Source organism: Colius striatus, chromosome 3 (assembly GCF_028858725.1).
Source record: "Colius striatus isolate bColStr4 chromosome 3, bColStr4.1.hap1, whole genome shotgun sequence".
NCBI classification, from domain to species: Eukaryota; Metazoa; Chordata; class Aves; order Coliiformes; family Coliidae; genus Colius; species Colius striatus.
Genome location: NC_084761.1, coordinates 8,019,834 through 8,036,350, shown reverse-complemented (window position 1 = coordinate 8,036,350; position 16,517 = coordinate 8,019,834). Strand labels below are relative to the sequence as shown.

At 39.3% G+C, this 16,517-nt stretch overlaps 1 protein-coding gene across 2 annotated transcripts; it reads right to left on the bottom strand.

Annotated features, from left to right (window-relative positions):
- Positions 1-600: 600 nt before the first annotated feature.
- Positions 601-16,116, bottom strand: RRN3 (RRN3 homolog, RNA polymerase I transcription factor). Of its 2 annotated transcripts, XM_061993809.1 has the most exons (18): positions 16,051-16,116; positions 15,810-15,918; positions 15,083-15,139; positions 13,944-14,033; positions 13,727-13,856; positions 13,179-13,238; positions 12,009-12,072; positions 11,451-11,520; positions 9,704-9,802; positions 8,979-9,074; positions 8,397-8,532; positions 7,355-7,485; positions 6,109-6,239; positions 5,076-5,260; positions 4,424-4,532; positions 3,835-3,987; positions 2,757-2,844; positions 601-2,059 (listed from the first exon to the last, which is right to left on the bottom strand). In XM_061993809.1, the coding sequence occupies exons 2-18, from the start codon at positions 15,900-15,902 to the stop codon at positions 1,901-1,903; spliced, it is 1,851 nt and encodes a 616-aa protein (XP_061849793.1). In that variant the 5' UTR covers positions 15,903-15,918; positions 16,051-16,116; the 3' UTR covers positions 601-1,900. The 2 variants fall into 2 exon arrangements, with proteins under 2 accessions (XP_061849793.1, XP_061849794.1); XM_061993810.1 differs by lacking the exons at positions 13,179-13,238; positions 16,051-16,116 and having other exon boundaries at positions 15,810-16,044.
- Positions 16,117-16,517: the final 401 nt, after the last annotated feature.

The window sequence follows — 16,517 nt, the reverse complement described above, 5'->3', positions numbered from 1 at the left end:
AGGCAGGACACCAGGGACTGTTCAACAAACAGGAAAAACCCCAGTACGCCGACTCTGCCTTTCGCATCCCTTTTTCACAGAAGGAAACAGGTCTGGCAGATAGCCTCAAAAAAACCCAAACCCAACATTGTATTCCTCAGATCAGCACAATTTCCAAATCCCCGTTTCTCTCAATACTGATGTCATTTACAAAACAAAGTGTAGCACCATGCCAGCTCCTGCCAGCTCACCTGTCTGCAATTACAATAAGCAAAGCAGAGCTATGACAGAAGAGGTTACAGAAACACAGTGAAGTTCCTGCTCATTTGTTTTCAGAAAGTCCCTTAGGCATATGAATGTTAACTGTGCAACTGCAGTACAAACAGGTCAATTTCTGCACGTTTTTATATTCCATATCATATATATTTCTTTTTTTTATCTCAGGAAGGTTCAATATCATGAGTCACGTACCTGGTATTACAACTGGGCAAGTTTTACACAGCATCACGTTTAAACAAGTGCTCTACCTTATTGCAGTGGTGAAAGAGGAGGAAAAATACAGCTTTCAAAGGATGTTAGGTATGTGAGACACGTTCCTTCTGACAGGAGAGAATGCAACTCTTTCAGATGGAAATCTATTGTTTATTACTCACGACTGACAGCAAGGACGACTTAAATTGAAAACAAAACCTCTCAGTTTACCCATCAACACCTTTTGCAGTATCATGCCCAAAATTCATTTCTGCAGTCTGTCAGAACCACCCTCCTGAGCTTTTGAGGAGCACGACTAGAGAGAGATCCCTAGTTACATAGAGATGTGTTTTTCCAAAGGTGTAGGAATTGCACTCTGCAACAACCTTTATTGTCTCTGAATAAAAATGTTGTCTTGTAAGCCTCCCAGTTCCGACTCTGAAGAAGGGCAATTAAAAGCTTATTGCCAAATGCACAAAATTTTCAACTAAACACATTTTTTGAAAGCTTTTACACAAATAACATTTTTTCCCCCACTGTTCATAATTTTACTCAAATCTAAAAGCCAGCACTCATGAAAAGACAACTTATGCAGAGAGACTCTACACTGACAGCACACAGACACCAGTGACATCATCCTCACTTCCCTTCTACAAGGGAGGATTATTTCTTTTTTTTGTATTTTCAGCATCCACATATAAACTTCAAATCCTGAAAATAAATACCTGTCTCAGAGTGCTTCACAAGCACCCCAAAGAAAACTATCTACAAATCCTACATTCAACCACTCCATTTCCAACAGTCATCAGTTTGACAAGTCTGACCTTTCAGAGCTGGGAAAGTTGTGTGTCAGATACAGATTTAAGGTAGAGTGATAATGCCTATCATCAGAATACACTTTCCACCATTAAGTGGCTTTACCAAATACTGTTCTACAAATAGGAAAAGCTTAAGAGATGTGTGCAAAAACAATCACTGTCAGACACACTTCCAGGCTTCCCTCTCATGGGATCATACCACTGCTTTGAAATCAACTCAAAACCAGTAATCAGAGTACAGTTTGAATACTGACAATCGAATTCTGGTTCCCACACAAATCAGTAGAAAGAAGAGACCAGAATTTCACTCCTGATATATAAAACCTTATAGAGAAACGTTAGTAAACAAAGTCTTTAAGAGTCAGGAAAAACTATAAAAAAATCCTTGTAAAGTCACAAAACCCATTTCAATGTGAAATTTGTAAAACATGACCCTATTTATTCTCTAAGCCTTTCTAGTAATATATAACTTTATTATAACACATCTGTAGAAATCTGATGATTAAGAAACAATAGTTTTTCTTAAGTGTAGTTACTTAAACATCTGCCAGTTTGGAAATCGGAGCTAAAGTCTCTTTACAGAGCAAAACATTGCACATTGTTTTTAACCTTTTCAGTTCTGATTCTCCATGTCACTGAGGGTACAGCACGTAAGAGTCTGAAGGGGAGCCAATGCTGCTCACTGGGCTCCGGGTAGTTGACTCGTAAGAATTTGGAGCAATTCCAACCACAACATCATTCTGAGGGGTCTCTCCTTTCAAAAAGTCATCATCTTCATCTTCAGAAGTACCCTGCATAAATTCACAGGGATCAGTGAGAGCAGAAAGATACCCCAGTACTCTTAAGATTTGACAGAAGCAATGAATGCTGAGACAAAAGGATATTTCTAAAATACATTCTGAAATGTTGCAACAATCAAATCTGCTAATCAAAATGCTATAGGAACATTTATCAAGTTACCACTTAACAAAGCTAAACCACCATAAAGTCCTTCTGTGTGCTATCACAGCAAGGAAAGAAAAACACACCATTTGAATGACTCAAAAATCTGACAAAAGAAGGTAAACAGGCTACATAGGAGCTTTAGAATGGTATCATTCAAGATTTAGATTGTACTACACTTGTCTTGACTAGTTGCAATGGTAAATTAATTAGATGTACTCTCATTATGAAATAGGGGAACTAAATTGAATCTACAAACTGGACTTCCCAGGGACACAAGTGTGTCCGTATTCTGAGAGCATTCCATAAGCATTCACAGTGATCCTGTGCTGCCAAACTAACTCCTCAGCAGAAAGAGGGGAGAAGTGTTCCCAAAGCAAAGATGGATCAATCTCTAAAGCTTCCTAAAGCTTCCTAATTTCAGTCACAGTTTCCCCTAAGTGTTTAGTGTACTCATATCTACTAAAAAAATATAAATCCTGCAATACAAGCAGTTGATAAAAGATCTGGCCAAAGCTGAACTGCATTGTGCTCAGAAAAGATTACCTTTTTAATAGGTTTCTTCAGATTCTCAAGATCTTCAGCACTCAGCTCTTCCCAAAATTGGTACAAAGGATCAATGGTCTTCTTTGATCTGAAAGAGGAATTAAAACACAATATAATGTATTCAGTAAAAGTTGTACGTATTTCCTTTCAGTCATACAGTAGGAAATGCCTGGCATATTGATAGCCTTCTGTAGGATATCACAAACTATTCTGCTAATCCCTATATAAAGCCCAATTAATGCCATGAAGAAATAAATCCCTTTTGCTGATAGGTATAAATTATAACAGTTTGCTTGAGGAGTTTTTATACAGTTAGATCTCCTAATTCCTAGCTGGGTTACTTTTAACAGCTACACTATGCTTGCAAACAAGCATTACTTCCAATGCCATAGAATTATATTAATAGTATATATTGTTACTGTATATAATCTATATAGTGTTGTGTGTAAGTATTAAAAATCTATACTTCTGAAGGAAGGTCTCCTTTCTTTCTGCGGAGAGATTTAAGACAGAAAAAAAAAGAGAGAATGTTGACCTCTATCATTAAAAAGTAATTAATACTGGACATGCTGCAAATACCACACTATTCATTTAAAAAGCAAGAGACTTAAAATAAGCCAAAGTCTCCAATCAAGAAATAATACACTCACAGTGCAAAAAACCCAAACCAAAGCAACAATAAAAAAGGGAGAGACAGCCCCACGTGTTAGGAGAATGTGATGATATTTTAGACACTGCTTGATACAAGGAAAACCAAAAGAAAAGTCACCAAATATATATTTTTTACATTATACAGAACAGATATTATATAAATATATACTTATATAGTATTTTTAATATAATTTAGTTATGTAATTTTAAAAGATATCTATTTACTAGACTTAGCAGGAACCTGGGTCGTGTTCATTGCTAAGTGTCACAGTGTGGGTACATTTCAATTCAAACCTTTGACAATCTCTGTTTAAAATATACAACATGAAAAATAGAAGATGAACTGTAGAAACACTGTCAGTTTCTTACAGTTTTAGTTCATTACTTTCTACCAGGCAGAAACAAGTGGCTTATTTTTAAACTGTACCTTTTGAGGATGTAGGGATCAAAGGGGAAGAAGCTGTCCAGTGGATTAGTGCACGTCTGCACCAGGTCACCCCCAGAGCCACTCCGAACAACTGGTATGAACTGCCTATTGTTCCTCTCAATAATTGTGTAGCAGAAGACCAACTGGTATTTCCTTTAGAAAGGTAATAAAGAAGAGATGAGTGTTTCTAGCACATTGAAAGCACAAATTTCAGGTGGTATGAAAATACAAAGTTATTTTTTAACAAATGTCACTTCTATCTCTGTTTGCAAACTGGTACTTAAGAGTTTTCAAGACAGTCACAAGGTAAAGTGCCTATTCTCTTCCTCTACACTCTTATAAACTTCAATCCAAGTAGAATCACATTGGCACCACACAAAGCAATCAGTTTCATAGTACTGTAGGATTTCATTGAAACTGAACCAGAAAGAAACTTACCCAACTGGAATATGGGCAGTATTATATGAGCTGTCTTAGGTAATGCTCAATACTGTGCTTAACAAAAGCTATGTGCTAAGTATTGTGCTGTTTTTAAGATACACACACAAAAATCTGTATGAAGCTAAAACTGAAATAAAAGGGTAGGCACCTGGTAATGGCAGCAAACAAGTTCACAACAGAGGGTATACAAATCTTCAGAGGGTTTAGCTGGCACATGACGATGCGCTCAAAATTTAAACTCTGCAGGTATGACAGACCTTGAAAATAAGAACAATTGACAAATATAAGTTACATATCATATAAGAGGAACTTAACTTCCAGTTATTTCTGACTAGCCTGTACTCTGCCCAACATCTGAGAAGCACATCCTAGGGAGCTCTCCTATAGTAGAGATGTAGCCCACAGTTTGTTCAGCAGAAAAGTTACTCTAACCTGCCACAGCTGAGAGATCCTTCTAACACAGACTCTACAGTTACACCCATTACAGGGACTGATAAAGGCACAGTCATCAAGACAGATGATTAATTGAAGCTCACATTAGTTTTATACAGCTGAAATTCAAACATGCTCAGGAAGTGTGGCCAAGATAGGGGTGCTGAGGAGTTACTGGCATTATCAATAGGTGAGGGGGAAAAAAGTTATTTAGCTTGGTAGCCCAACAGGGTGTACAAGCCATCCCATTTTATTTAGAGGACACCATCACAAACTTGCCATCAGATACGTGACTGAACTGACTGTTACACATTAACTGTAAAACTTGCCATGCCATATCCAATACCATCCAAACCTGATGTACTCACCTTTCCTTAAGTTTCCATCCAAAAGTTGCTTATGACGAAAAATAAGTGTATAGAACACTGCCTGACATGTGGAATAAAATGGCCCATGGAGAGCTACGTCACAATAGGCATTAGCCCCTGTATCCTGATTATCAATGTATTTATGCATCCAGTTCACCAGAAGATCCAGGCATGCTTTTACTGTGCTATAATGAAGGGAGAAAAAACAGAAGTGTAAAAACAGCACCTGAAATGGCATAGAAAAAATGTTGAACGAGTCTTCAAGGATCTCAGTAGTTATAAAAATGGCAGTAAGAAAATCTCATTCTAAAAAAGGAGATTCTGCTATGATGAGCCTTCTCCTTTATCTCAGCATTAAATGAATCAATGTGTCAGCACTGAAAATCCCAATCAGTGAAAGCACAAGATGAATCCATGAATGCACGTTACACGTGAACCACAGAGTGAACAGTGAGCATCCTGAGCTACAGGCAGTAGAGAGAGAGATGCCCTCCCACGTCCAACATCTAATTCCAGTATGAAGTCCAACATTACAGTCACTGAGCCCACCCTAACAGTATGAAAATATAGAATGTGTATGTATAAAAGAAGACATTTTTGCCTGTCTCCTGAGGTATTTTAATCCATCTGTATCTAAAACACTTGACTTCCCTCTCTCAGAGTCTACATAAAATACCTAACATAGGACATTAAAAATATCTGCTTCTGCACGTCAGATGTACCAGGCATCCATGACTTCAAGTCCACATAACCTACTCATGCTCATTCTTGCCAAGTGAAGCCTTAAACAACAAGTCATGAATCCCAGCAATTGTTAGTCTGCATCCTCTGAGTGCAAAACTTTCCTGGAAACTTCAAGACAATACTGAAACAGTATTGTAGAAAGGACAAGCAAGACCATTGATTTAGGCTTACTGGCAAAGGAGTGGGAATAGAAGACTAACACTGTGTGCACATTCTGTGAATTTCATCCTTATCCTCAGCAATCATCATAAATTGGGGAGTTCTGATCATATATATCAAAACAACTTACACAACTGGAATGAATTTAGCTCTTGCCAAGAGGCTGCCTATATAAGTCCCAGCAGTCTGCCTGATCACTGAAGGATTGTTTGGATCATGTAGTTTTTTCCAAAGATGGTTTAAAAATGCCTCAGCCAACCCCTGGAAACAAGATACATAGAAATTGTGAGTTGTCACACTGATGACACTGAATAATACGTTCTTAATATTCCATTCCCATAACTTCCATAATAAAAGCCATTACAAAAATCTACCTATAACTGTAGTAAATATTCCTACACATGATGGAAGAGCACTCTTTCCTGTATCTCTTTCTACACTTAGCTGTAAAAAGTAAATGGAGCAAGAAGTCTAGGAAAAAGTTAAGAATAGACACATGAGAAGTGTTTTAAAAAGAAGAGTGGCAAGAAGGTAAATGTGAAGTGACTATTCACCATCTCTGGTAGCAGAAGAGGTCAGAGACATCCAATGAAAATAGCAAGAAGATGATTCAGACAAAGCAATTAATAACAAAGCAATATAGTGTGGAACTTTTTGCCATGGAAGTCCATGAAGACAAAAATTCACATCATTACAAAAAGCATTAACATGATATTTTCTCCTTGAATTTCTCCATCATGGGCTGTTACCATGAAAGAACATGACTTTGGCTCAGGAAGTTACCACAATGCTGCTGGAGGCTGAGAGGGTAATCTAGGATAAAGCACCATAACATGCTTGCCCCACTGTGATATCCTTTCAACACATCCACTAATTCACCACTGTCAGAGACAGGACATTAGCTTAACTCCATTTTTACCCACTCTCAGGCAAAAAGCATGCAAGGTCTTATTTTTATATAGTAAGAGAAAGATCAACAGTTTGTTGAGCAATGGGAAAATGGGAGTGGGGACAAACAGCAAACACAACTTTCAAATTGAAGAGCTACCACAGACAATAAGACAACTTGCTGGAGCACCGTCTCTCAGATTCAGGAGTTAACTGATTCTTCTGAAAGAGGTCTGTTAACCAAGCTCCTTCACACTAGCTTAGACTCCATCTGTTTGTGGCTATCAACGTGAGAAGACATCACATAAAGTAAAACTTGAGAAGAGGAATAACAGAGAAGGAAAAGAAAGCAAAGATACTAATGAATCCTGATGTATCATCTTCAGATTAGAATTACCATAGAAAACAACTACTTTTTGTAGACAAAGCCAAAAGTTACATGCAGAAATGACAGAAGACATTACACTTTAAAAACAGGTTCTACTTACCAATTTAAAGCTACAGATGTAAAACATGAAATACTGTACGTGACATGAAGCATGGGTTGGTAAAATGAGCTTGTCAAAAACAGAAACCAGATCCCGATACAAGTCCTTTGTGCTGTTGATATCAAGCTTGCCTGCACAACAACGAAAGAAAACAGAAAAAAATGAGCCCTTTCAGGGTTTTTTCCCTGCCCTCAGGCTGCAAAAGTGGCATTTCTCTATTTTTAAACTAGTAATATACACATAAACACTGCCAAGCTGACTTCTAGGCTTATCTGACACGTAAAAAATATTTAGTGTGACATTCCAGGACTTGAGTTCTACAGCTTTTTACAGCGGTGTGCAAGAATAATATCTCTGTGTGTATATGTGTGTGTGCATGCACTCACATGTGTAACACTGCCAGACATGCAAACTTTGCAATAATGTGTTAGTTCAGGACAGCAAAAAGATGAAGAAATAAGTCACCTGACTTTAGTGACCATAGAGCAAAATAGTTTCTAAACGTTCTGGTTTAAATATACAAAACTAAGAAATTCAAACTTTTAACAAATGTCAGTGTAAACACTTCTTTCAGGTTTTTTCCCTGTAACACAAAGCTTTGCTGTAGTAATTTCAATTGGGTGACGTGGCTGGTTGTTTTGATCTACTTCATGTCCTTGTAACACTGAAATCACCCACAATTCTAATACTCAAAGCAATACAGTAGGGCAAATGACAAAACACTGTAGCAAGTATTTCTAATCCCTTAAATTTCGTAGCACAATGAAAAAACAAAGCTCTATTTGCCCTTATAGCCTGCAATGTCCTATTTATATAATCTGAATGTCTCCAACAGAATCCAAAACCTTTAGAGCCATAAATGTGCCTTTACCAATAACACTGGGCAAAGGCTGGAATGTGGATTACAGCTTGCTGATGGCAGAATTCTACTGCTGAACAGTGCGGTCTCTACCTTGCAGCAGCAGAATGCCAGAACTCCTCTTATGTTTTTCTCTCTTGCTAGCAAAGCAACAAATTTGGTTGTAGCTTCAAGTGTCCTTACCATCCACGTGGCAAACATCTTTAATATAGGAAAACAGGATGGTCATCAAAATATCAAGGCGCTCTGCAAGTGGATGGGCCATTCTGTCACTACTGGATGAAACAACTTTGTCTCCTTTTCTTTCTTCATCCTCCTCCTGGCAGATAAAATGGTAGTCATAGAGCTTTCATATATACATCACAAAGGCAGCAATTCTAAGACAAGTGAAACAAGGTTCTCTTTTGAGTGATCTGCTGAAGCTTTGAGTTGTGGGGTTGTTTAAAAACAAGCAGTATTTAATTCCACAGCTCAGAGTAAGCAAATTTCTGTAAACCAAGCCAACTGCCATGAATTCTTTAATTAGCTTTGTGTATAGCTGCTTGTGTTTTTACATAAGGGAACTGCTTCACTGCATGTATGCTGGGTTTTTTCATGCATGAAGTGAAGAGCACACTAATCATCTGTCAGCTCTTCAGGTGTCAAGAGCTGTGCGCGGTGCAGTAACAACAAAGCAATAACGTATCTCTACACTGCCTCAGTTTACAGCCACCTCCAAAGTGAAAATGTTACTCAACAAACTTTTAGTAGAACAAGACAACCAACCATGTCAAAAAGTCCCTGCTCTGTAGATTTTTCCTCAGTGTCAGAGTTTTTAGCAGTTTCTTCAGCGTCTTCAATATCTTGCTGTGGAGTACTAACCTACAGTTGCAAACAAGAAATTAATGTTTCTAAGACCATGACAATAATCTGAAACCTTTACTGTTTATTTAAGAAATGAACATACAAGGAATTTCTAAGCTAGATTTTTGTCCTTGACTGAATAAACAATTAAAAGGGAATATGTATGCGATACACAAGCACACACTCCAAACTGCCTGAAACATTACCTCCAGGATATAAGCTTTCCCCAGACTGTCATATGCTCAGGTTGTCCAAAATAAAAAGCATGAATCAATACAATACAATGCTACCCCTCCTGTATTTTTTATGACTGTAAAGCGTGTTACTTCAAAGGGATGATAAAACAGACCAGCCACACAAAGAGAAGCATGTTCTCTGCATGTGAGCACTGATGACCATGACATGTTTTGATTCTGGCATGGCAATTCCACGCAGATGCAACAGTGCACACCACACAGTCACCCTCAGGTCTGGAAGTATCTTAAGGCTGGAAACAGTGCAAATTTAATTGGGTTTATACTCATGATCATGTGCACTACTGCAACATGGGGTTTTTTTGTTGAGCTTAACACTGAAGCATATTTCAATTCCTACTCTGTGCATGTTATTGCCAAGCTTCCTTAAAAGATGATGCAGAATAAACTTACATCCAACTTTAACAGCTTTTCAATAATAAGCTCCAGAATTTGAAGCCTCAGAGCTGGAAGGTACACCGTAACTCGTAGAAGGTTATGAACATAACATTCCTATAACACAAAATTCATTGATATTAATAATGTTCACAGCAAGTCTTAACTTCTGTCAAGGATTTTTAGAAAACAAGTTTCTTAATTTGTTATCTACAGAGCCAGAAATAGGTTTGAATAGAGTGTACTCAATCTAGATTAACGTATAAACCAAACATCAACCTTATAATTGTTAAGCTGTTATCATTAACTTTATAATCTACTATTTCCATGCATTTTTTCCCAATTATCTCTAGGCAGAATGAGTATGGATATTCTATAAGAAAAGTTACTCACTTCTATAGGAGATCATGTCTAAACTTTCTATAGGAAAATTAGAATGAGCATATTCCTCACTACACCTAGAACCAGCTCTAGGTTGTTTAAAGTGAGACTGAGCACATCTTTACTTCAGGTTATAATATACCAACGATTCTAAATTCCACAGGTAAGTCTTCTCAGAGTGATTCTGATTAGAATTCAAGCAGGTTAATAGACAAGGTCTGTGAGCATGCAGGTGCCCACTCACCTATACACACAAAAGACAAGGTATAGACAACTTTGCAACTTTCACATAGTGAAACTGTCAAGTCAATCCACACAATTAGGTGAAGTACCACATCTAAGTACACCATAGTCTCTTTGTGAATATTCATTATAACACAACCTTTAATTACATGAGCACATATGATTTTTCCACAGGCCATCTGGCTCACTCAGTACATAAAATGGAGCTAGTTTTAACGAGAATGTATAAAATGGAAATATTTAACAACACATGGACCTTATTTTTATTCACCTTCATTTGACCCTTGCCCTGAACACATACTTAAGAATTTCTTCACTACTTGCTTCTCATGAGCTCAGAAATAAATTCTTAAAAATTCTTCTCCTAACATCACATAAGAGCTATGATCCCCCTGATTTACAGACAGGGAACCAATGCCCAAGTTAGTTGGATGTATTAAAATAAATAAAGAAAAATTTAAGAAAGAGTAAGGTACACAAAAAACTTCAGGGGACTTTCAGCACTCAATACAGCTCCAGTGAAACTTGGCTGGTGGAGCAGGGCTCTGCCTTTCTGCAAAATAAAGTGCCAACATATCAAGTTGGAAAAAGTAAATATAAAGACCACACAAGAGCTGTAATCTACCAAGCTTTCAGTTTGCTTTTCACCACACAAGCACTGTGCCAAAGAAGTAACAACAAAACGAAACACCCTACACTACTGGTAACTTGGATTTCATCTATCACGTCCATTGCTTTCCATCTGCTTATCAAATCCCCTGTACTTCTGATAAATACTTTCCAGTTTTGACAACACATGAGACAGGCATCCTACCGTCTCCTTACTATATAACCCTGAGATTCATCGTCAAAGAGGTCCATCTTGTGCATTGATTAAGAAAGCAATCCTGTGGAAAAGATATGCAGTTATGTCATTAAAGACTAGCATAATGCTTATGCACAAGGAACTTAAGTATGCTTGGACAATCTTATACTAAACACACATACCCAGGTATATACATATGTATAAAGTAAGAAGAAACTTAAACAGTACACTCAGGAAACTGTATTCAACACCACCAGATCAGTTGTCGTACTACAGAGTATGTTTATTCATTAAAAAACAAGTGAACGAATAAACAGAAATGTTCACAGCTCTTACCAGAGTTCTTTCTGATTTATTAATGAAAGGAAAGTTTTCCACAAGTATTGGCATGAGAAACTGTGGTGTCCTACAATTTGAAAACACAGACAAAACAAACCACAAATGAAAAAAGACCACACACAAAAGTTAGAGGTTATTACCATGAGAGCAAATACTGAAGCTCCAGCACTCTAAAGACAGATTGGAATAAGCTTATTTCACAGTAACTTTATTCTAAGATAAGTAATTGTATAAAATCTGGTTTTGCAGAGATCACTGGATAGATAATGAGCAGCAAACTTTCACTGTGGACTTGCTAGAAGCTACTTCGAAGACATTGCTATAAACAGAACCTTCCCGACTTCCTATTTCCATTAACAGGATTTTCAGCTACTGATGCCTATGGAAATTTCACAATGACTGGATACAGCATTCCGCCAGTTGGTGAGTATTAGGAAAAATCATGCAATGAAACTAAGTACTATACTTCCAATTAAGAGAAAAAAAGAAATTCATCAGTTGAGAAGCTTTAAATCTGCAAGGAAAGGGCATACAAAACCACGAGATGATACTTACGAGGGAACATATCTTGTAACAGTTTGCAGTGCTCTGTGGCATGTGTCAAAGTTCTCAGAAAGGTCTAGAGGAAGAAAAAAGTACTATTATGCATTTGGATACAGAAAACTAAATCAGGAACTAGCAAAAGCAGTTCATATCAACTAAACATTCTGAAGTCTGTCAATGAAACTGCATTTGCCAAAATGTTGGTTGGGGGTGGGGGTTGGAGGGGGGAGGTGGTGACAGGGATTTTGTGAGTTTTGTTTTGGTGTGTTGTTGGTGGGGGGGGTGGGTTATGGTGGTGTTAGTTTGTTGGGGTTATTTAAGTTAAACGGTCTTATCATGAAAATAAATGAAAAATAATTCCAAGTAAGATTCAGACATCACAATCAATAAATCCTGAATGTGCTGACAGTCCCAAGACAAGGTATTTGTGTTACAGGACCTTGGACTGAAGACTCAACTTGCATTTAACATTTCTTCTATGTATTTGCGAAATGAGGGATAAATGTTGGATTTCCAAGTCCGTAACTAGATAAAATCTATTGAGTGATTAGGCCTCATTTTCACAAGAGTCAAACAACTTAATTAGGCTTCTATAGCAGACTCTTTTTTAATTCAAACAGTGTCACAAAGTAACAGCAAAAGAACAGCTGGGTTATCACCAGCAAAACTGAAATTTATTCCAGCATTCAAGAAAAGATGAAACTCTTGAAAGACATTTAGCTGTTTTCCTTATCAATAAAGACAATAATTATGTGACATGTTTATTACAAATATCTATTGTATTTCAGCTTATCCCAGGCAGACAACAAAAAAAAAGCCCTCAACTTCTCCTCAAATTCCATAGTTTTACTGAGGTAAATAAAACAGAAAGCAAACAACTCTTAACTTTTCTTTGGCTTTGAAACAACCTAGGACTAGGAATGTTTTCCTATGCATTCAGTCTTATTCCTACAGATAGTGCACCAACACAAACACTTTCAAAGTAATTAGGAGTGGATCACCAAACCACTGATTTGAGAACAAGAAAGTCTTTGACTTAGGAATTTAAGGATGAACTGTTTCTTAATACTTTACATTATTTCAGTTAAATTAACTTTGTAAAAAAGGAGCAACATGCACAGTGTATTACTTTAGTAAAGGTATTACGGCAGCATATATAAGCCATGCTTCCTTTATACTCACTTTCATCATCATCATCCGAATCTGAAATATCCACATCATCTTCTCTGATGGTTATTCGAGCTAGCAAAAAGTGAGATTATTCTACCAAATCTGTACAAATATTATAGGTAAACAGTTTCAAAGCCAAATCACACACACACGCAGGCCAACAGTCTTTATCAGGACTAAAGCATCAAAATTATCCATAAGACTTTCTAAAATAAGCAAAAGCTCATCAAAATGTCTGTTTCATTCACAGAACCAGGAGGTTCTTAAGAATATCTGACATCATCCACGCTGCAGCTTTTGCTTTTCAAGAATAACAACATTCAAACAGTTCAACTCTTTCCAAGACATCTTCATAACTGGCATATGTATTGGCCACTAGAATATGTGTTCCAAAATCTAGGTACAGAAAATTATCTGTATCACACTTCAGCTTTTCAAGTTAAGAAAGAAATCAAGAGGAAAAAAAACCCAGCCCAATGATTAATTGTGTCAGGCATACATTTATCTGAGAAAGACATTTTGATAAGCAAATAACAAAGACTAAGAGAAAAGTAACTTACGGGGGACAAATTGCGATACAATCATCCGGAGGCATGGCCTAAGATGGACAGTTTGTGCTGACACCAGATTGCCAAGAAAACCCAGATATTCCTCCACTACCTCTCGGCTTCTTCTCAACCATGGTAGCTTCTGAAAGCAAGCAAAAAGCAAGATGACAAAGAAAACTGCTTTGAGTAGTAAACCCTTAATCTTCCCATGTAACAAGCATATATTTACCAGCAAAATGCTGACCAGTTGTTCAAGTTCTTTGGTCAAATATGCAACAGAAGCTCGAAATTCATGTAGCCAATTAATGATCTGGGCATCCTTAAAATAAGGAGACAAAATTGTTAATTATTCCAGCAAACATTATTACCTACTGCTAGAAAATAACAAAATCTTTAAAAGCCAAAGATTAAGACTGTAAATTGAAAGTATTTTCACATCAAAATGCAAGGAACTTCTTTACATCCCCATCTATGGAAGTTCCTGAATGCAAGAATAAATGCATAGCAACCCCTAAACTACCTGCCTGCCAGTCTATCAGCCTTAAAGACTGAGCAAGGCATGCAAACCTCACTCTCACAGAACATATTTAAAACAAATAACATTCAATCTTAGTTTTCTTTTCTTTGTGCTCTAGTTCAAGAAGAAGGGGCATCCAGGTCCTGTCTCCACAGACAATCCTACATTGATTTTGCTTGTACACTCCAAAAGGCCTGTTAGAACCCAAGTATTTTGCAAAATGTCCTCTTCAAAGATAAAAGGAATCTCATATAGCATTATGCTTCCAGCAGCATCCTTCTCACAGCTTTGTGGTTTAATTAAAAAGGCAAAAAGAAGGAAATTAAAAAGGACAGCAAATGTGGTGGGTAGTCACAGCTATACAGAAGAGCCACGAAACAACACTTTTAGGTATAAGTAGTTAATTCACATGCATCTTACTGACTAACTAAACAAGTCTTTCATGAAAACGGGAGAAGGTAAAAATTCATGCAACTTAAAGGCTGTGAAAGTCAGAAACCATGGTTTCATCTACAAAAATAGCTGTTAAAACAAGCATCAGTGACCTAGAAAGACAGTATCTGTAAGGAAGGTCACAAAGCAAAATGTTTCTCAGTCTAGAACAGAGTCAGTAAGCACCAGACATCATTTATCAAGATCCTGCATATAAAATATATACATGTATAAACAGACAACTGCTTTTATTACTTTTCATTCAGAGTTTAATTCTGATAGTTTTCATATTGCAAAAAAGCTGTTAAAAGTAGATAATTGTTTAAAAGCAAAGGACATGGGTATGCACCAGAATGAACTGTCTGATGATTACAGTCAAACTTTAAACCATCAGACCCCTTACTATCAAAACTCTTTACCTTTATGTCTGGATCTGACAGTTGATGCTTTAACAACTCAAAATCCGTGGTCTCACCCTAGCAAGGGGAAAAAAGAAAAGCAAATAACAATAGTAAATAGCAAATTTCACCAACATATCTGAATGAGCTAATACTGTTGAACACCTATTTTACTGTGAGGGAGAAGGAGCACTGGAACAAGCTGCCCAGGGAGGGTGTGGAGGCTCCTTCCTTGAAGATCTTCAAGACCCACCTGGACACATTCCTATGCGACCTGACCTATGTGGACCTGCTTCTGCAGGGGGGTTGGACTAGATGATCTCTAAAGGTCCTTCCAATCCTACCACTCTATGATTAACATGATGAACACAAGTGAGGAAGCTCCATGAGGCTGAACCAACAGTTACAGAGCACTCTCCTCGACAGGCAGCTGAAGCGGCTGGGTCGCTTCCAGCTGCTTTCCTTGCAGACACAGTGATGATCAGTCTGCACCCTTTGATGTCACCCAGGTGTTACATCCATCCAGGACGTCACTCCGGTTGACTCACAGGGGAAACCTTTCCACTCGCAGAGCGATACCGCCTGGCACAAGCCGACAGCGCTCGCCTGCCTGCAGGGTTTTGTTCCCAGGGTCTTGTGTAAGACCGAGGGAGCATTCACGTTGCATAACACGCTGGGAGCGCAGCGGCAACGCGCGCAGCCTGGCCGAAGAGAGAGCCGCGAGGGCCAGGGGCAGAGCCGCACTCACCTTTTCGTACTTGAGCAAGATCTCTGTCAGCGTGCCCCCGAACCGCACCGTCTTCCTGGGCGGGGAGCTGATGAACTCGTCCCCTCTCAGCATGGTGACGGCCCCGCGCCTGCGGGAAGAAGCCGCGTGAGCGCCCGCGGGCCTCACCCCGACCAGCCGCCCGCCCGCCCGGGAAGCGCCTTCTCCTCAGCGCCCAGGCAGGGGTCAGCCGCTCCCCGGCCCCGCCGCTCTCCCGCCTTGCCTTGCGCTGGCGGCAGCGCGCGCCCCGCTACCGGGGCAGGCGGCGTCGCGCGCCGCGTCCCTCGGGCGCCCGCGGCCCGCAGCGCCACATGCCGCGGCCCGGCGGAAAGAGCGAGCGCCCGGCCGGAAGCGGCTAGCGCCCCTCCCCTCGCACCATAGAGACGCGCCGCCGCCGCCACGGCCGCGGCCGCTCTGGCTCGTGCGGTCGGTGGTGCGGGCGGACCCAGCGCGTGCCGTGGCGGCAGGCCGCCGGGGCCGAGGCGAGCGGCAGCGAGCTCCGCCCGCCGCAGCGCTCACACCAGCCCCGGCTGCCAGCCTCGCTGCTGTACCCAGGCCGCCGTCAGTGATGGAGGGCGGCACAATTCCGCTTAGGACCACAACCATCGGTCACATTCTCCGTGAGCGGGGACACTAAGCTGAAACTGACCCCAAGAGCAAGTCGGACAGCGAGGCCGTGACACGCAGCCT